Source organism: Phaethon lepturus, unplaced genomic scaffold (assembly GCF_000687285.1).
Source record: "Phaethon lepturus isolate BGI_N335 unplaced genomic scaffold, ASM68728v1 scaffold35994, whole genome shotgun sequence".
Classification (NCBI taxonomy): Eukaryota; Metazoa; Chordata; class Aves; order Phaethontiformes; family Phaethontidae; genus Phaethon; species Phaethon lepturus.
In genome coordinates, this window is record NW_010536189.1 from 6,631 (window position 1) to 11,102 (window position 4,472).

The 4,472-nt window shown below is 51.8% G+C and overlaps 1 protein-coding gene across 1 annotated transcript in view; it reads right to left on the reverse strand.

Moving 5' to 3' along the window:
• PBK (PDZ binding kinase) overlaps positions 1 to 3,980 on the reverse strand; it is a gene marked incomplete at its 5' end in the record, with an annotated part of 8,453 nt that extends 4,473 nt beyond the window's left edge. Inside the window, 4 exons of the mRNA XM_010286098.1 lie at positions 186 to 315; positions 1,274 to 1,443; positions 3,157 to 3,299; positions 3,890 to 3,980. Of these exons, the coding sequence (XP_010284400.1) occupies positions 186 to 315; positions 1,274 to 1,443; positions 3,157 to 3,299; positions 3,890 to 3,980 (534 nt within the window). The remainder of the gene's footprint in view (positions 1 to 185; positions 316 to 1,273; positions 1,444 to 3,156; positions 3,300 to 3,889) is intronic.
• Between the last annotated feature and the right edge of the window lie 492 nt (positions 3,981 to 4,472).

The following is a 4,472-nucleotide window of genomic DNA, read 5'->3' on the forward strand; positions in this document are numbered from 1 at the left end:
CGTGGAAGAGCATGAGACAGACGTCACAGGTCTGGAGAATTAAAGCTGGACCTTCCAGAGATCCCCTTCACACACGCACGGTGCAAACCACTCACCAGTCCTTCCCTCCAAGGAGACGGGAGCGTAAGTGTGCCAAACTGGCAGCCACCGAGCATTCGGGTCCCCTTCCCCGTGACCTGACCTACCGGTCATGTTCTCATCCAGGGGCAGGGACACTCCCACATCACAGATCTTGATGGCTTCAAAGTCACCTCTAATGACCACATTTGAAGACTTGATATCTCCGTGGAGCAGCTTCTTATCGTTATGAAGATACTAAGAGGCAGAGAGGAGCCATTAACACCCGCTTTCAGACATAGGCAGGAGAAGCCATCAGATTTGGATAACAAAGCACCAACTTCTTAATGTTTAATATATTTAGCCTTAAAACCCAGAGGATGGGTCAACACCTACCCATAATGCGTACAAAACACGGGGCAGGCTGTTTCACCCAGCCTCGTTTTGGAGTGTTATGGTTACCTTTTCGTAAAAGACTGCGAGAAGCGCCTCTAGCAATGAGCCCTTGAGAGCGGGTGCAAAGCGTGGGCATTAGCTGATGGCCAAGCACCCATCCGCCTCATCCCCGGAGCTCCGAGCTGCATCTCCTCAGCAGCAATAGCACAGGACTCGCTGCCATGGCTGGGGCAGCCTGTGCTTTACCCTGACCGCTGGCATAGCCAGGGGAGGCTCAGAAGCCGTGCTGTGGTTTAGACAGCACCACTGAGTCTCTCTTTCCCCCTTTTTCCCCCCCTAAATGCAACCTCAGCGCGGTGGCTGCTGCAGCTCGGCGAAAGGAGGTACGCAAGTGGCACCAGCTGGCAGCCGCTGGCGTCGGCTAACCATTTTTACTGCCAAGACCAGCTTCCTGGCCCAGCAAGAAGGATGCAGAAGCCAGCAGCCAGCCTCCTCATGGGCTAGCAAGCAGGGACAGCAGGTAGCCCCAGGGGAGGGCAGCAGGACATTCGTGACAAAAACCCTGTTGCATCTCTTTTTAATCTCTTTAAATCTGAAGTTAAAAATTAACTTCAATCTCAAGCTTCAGAGCTCAGTTTTCGCCTGAGTCTGCAGAGCACCCCGGTAAAAAACACCACCACCAAGGTCTTCTACGAAGCGTCACAGCGTCTGCTCTCCATCTGCCAGCATGGCCTTCTCACACACCAAATTCATTTATATTTCCAGTGTCACCAGTGTATATGTTTCCACACAGAACAGCCACGGTTAACATTAAACATACCTTCAGCCCCCTCGCCATGCTCAAGGCGACTTTGAAAATCTTGGCAGCAGGGAAAGGGCCCAACCGTTCTGCACTTCTTTCTTCAATTAAGTCACCAAGAGATTTCTCTCCTCCGTACTCCATGGCCAGACACATGCTTCCATCGCTCGCCTCGGTAAACGCACGGTAACCTTCCAACAAAGATTGATTTGTTAGAGCGCCGAAGCAGGCACCAGCGTTTCCGCGCACTTGCCGGCCTGACAGAGCCAGAGCATTTGGGGCTGCAACCCAGGTGCTTCCCTGGCAGCTGCAACCAACCCCAAGCAAATTCACATCCCAGAGGGACCTGGCTCACAGCTTTACGTGGTGAGGTGAAGCCACAGCAACGTCTGTGGAGACCTGCGCGGCCCCGAGCAGGGGCACGAGACACAAACTTTGTCGAGGTAAAGGAGGTCCCTCCTCCAGGATTGCCCACAGACACCCCGCTTGTTGCTTCCCAGGTCAGCTTTGCACCCTGTGCGAGGGCAGGGAGGTCCAGGGAGGTTTACCCCAATCTTTGCAGGACAGAGAACCAGGAGGAATGAGGGAAGAGAGCAGCAGCAGATCTTCAGCACCAACATCCCCAGCTGCAGGAGCGAGACAAAGAGCAGGGGGATGTTTGCCCTCATCTCACGGGGGCCATTTCACAAGCTAAGACTAACGTGCATACCGGCTGTCATGTAATCTTTCTTCCTCCACGTTTTACTCCTATCTGTAAACAATACCTTTCAGGTGGAGTTATAAATGGCAAACTCTTGCATAACGACATAGCAAAAGTCTTATCCTGTAAATGATTTATGGCACCTTTTGCAAAAAAGCAGTGAAATGTTTGCAGTGTGAAAGGTCAAGACTATCTTTGCTCTTAAATTCCTGACAGAAGCAGGACATGCCATTTTAGGGATACAAAGTCCTTAGCACACAGCATTTCTAATACAAGTGACCGCACTGAGATAGTTTAAAGCACAAATAAAAGGATGAAGTCAAACAAAGCTGCTGTTCTGACCGGCAGGAGAGGTTTTTAGACATGGTAAGAGCAGAAATTAAACACAGACTAAAGCAGCTTCTCAAAATATTCCTACCACTGAGGGCCAAGAGTGTGACAGAGCCTCAATCGCCACTCACAAAGGTGAGTCATCAGGGTGGGACCCGGGGCCTTACTCCGTACCCAGAAGCCATCCCAGATCTCACAGAGGTACTGCCTGTCCTCTGCAATGTTACGGTGGTCTCTCCCTTCCCTGAAGCCACCAGCTGAGGCTGCATGCTGGCACAGTCCTGGGGCAGCCCGTGATTGCTCCAGAACCAGCCTGCAGCTCTCCTCGTGCTAGAGCTGCCTCGCAGCACAAAGCCAGCAGCGAGGCACCTCTCGGCTCCCCGGGCAGCCCCAGCACACCAGCGGCTTGAGAGTCCCACCGTAACCATTTCTGTCGGGTAACACACCCGAATAACCACCTCTCAGTGACCGACGCCGATTTCAACAGGCAACAAAGCACCAAGGGGCACCTTCTGCCACCAACCGTGATGCCCTGGAAGCGCTTCCAAGTCTCCATCACACAGGGCAAGACTAAATTAATTGAATAAGGTCCACGGTGGACCTGGCCAAAGGCACAGGCAGCCCAGCAACCCGTCTCCAAAGCATAAGGATGGGCAAGCACGCAGTGATCCTCCCGCTCTGCGTCTTCCCAGCCATCACACCCCAGGCTTCCACAAACCAGCTGGGGAGATCTGTAACCTGCAGCCCTCGGTACGAGAGGAGCAGAGAGCCAGGGAGGGCAGAGAAACCCTGCAGCAGCCTCGTGTCACATCAGCTGGCTCCAGAGTGGGTTCAGACAGCTCAATTTGCAATTTAAGCGATGCTGGAAACTTACCCACAATGTTCGGGTGCTGGAGGTTTTTCAAGACCTTGGCTTCTTCGTTCAGTCTCTGCTGATAGATGCTTTGCTGGCTCCTGTTGCATTTGGAATTAATTTTCTTCACAGCCCAAGGGGAGTGAGACAAACCTCTGGGAGATCTGCGTGCGAAAACCCACACGTCTCAGAACCCCTCTGTTTGTAAGCAGCACCACGGTTCAAGCTCACACAGGTCACTGAGGAGCTATTCTGGAGAGCACCTGCCTTTATTTTGTGGAATTAATAAAGAACAACGCTAAAATAAACTCAAGTTTGCTAATGTGCACACCACAAAGGTGCACAGTAACGCTTTGCCCATATACAGTGCTCCTCACTGAATTTTCAAGCATTTGAGGAAAGCAGGTGGTATTGATTCTCGTTTTCAGGTGGAGGAGCTGAGGCTTGGGGAGGAAAGCAGGCCAAAGCAGACCCAGGATCGGACCCCAAATGCCTGAATTCCAGGCCAGGGAATGGCTGATCGCAAAACGATGGGCTCTTTCCCAGCACCGATACTCCAGCACCCATGGGAAAGCTGGAAATCCCACAGCCCTGCCTCGGCTCTGTGCCCATTTGAAGGGGTGTAGGTTGGCAACAGCAGCACTTTCTTGCTCAGAGCTCAATCGCTTTCCATCCCCTATATTATTCTAGGGGAAAAAAAAGATGCCAAGCCCTGTTCCCGAGCACGACGTCACGCCTGTGCACTCACACGTACCTTTTCATCAAGTAGACGTTGACCCCAGTGCCGTATCCAAGCTTCTGCATGAAGGGAGATGCTGGGATAGTGACAGAAACTGGCCCCCCATCTAAAAAAGAAAGAGAAACCCAGCCAAAGAGAAACCCAGCCCCACGAATGACCCCATACAGCAGTGGCAGCAGCTGCGCAGCTTCTTACTAGGAGCTTTGATGCTCTAATTACAAATGACATTTGTGACTCTCCTGCGTGCTGTGCTATGTGCAGAATGAGTCCAGATTTTAGAAAAGCTCCTTTCCAACCCCTCCCTGTCCTCCAGTAGCTTACCAAAACACCAGTCCCACCGAGCTGTCACTACCACCCTCGTTAGGTTTCTCTCTTGTGCGATGTTTTATGTTCAAGCCTCATCTTTGGCACAGCTTTTTGGTTCTCTCTACTCTCCAGGCTAAGCAACTGTACTGGGTTTGGCTGGGATAGAGTTAATTTTCTCCCTAGGAGCTAATATGGGGCTGTGTTTTGGATTTATGCTGAAAACAATGCTGATAAAAGGGGGATGTTTTTGCTATTGCTGATACAGCCAAGGCCTTTTCTGCTCCTCACCCCA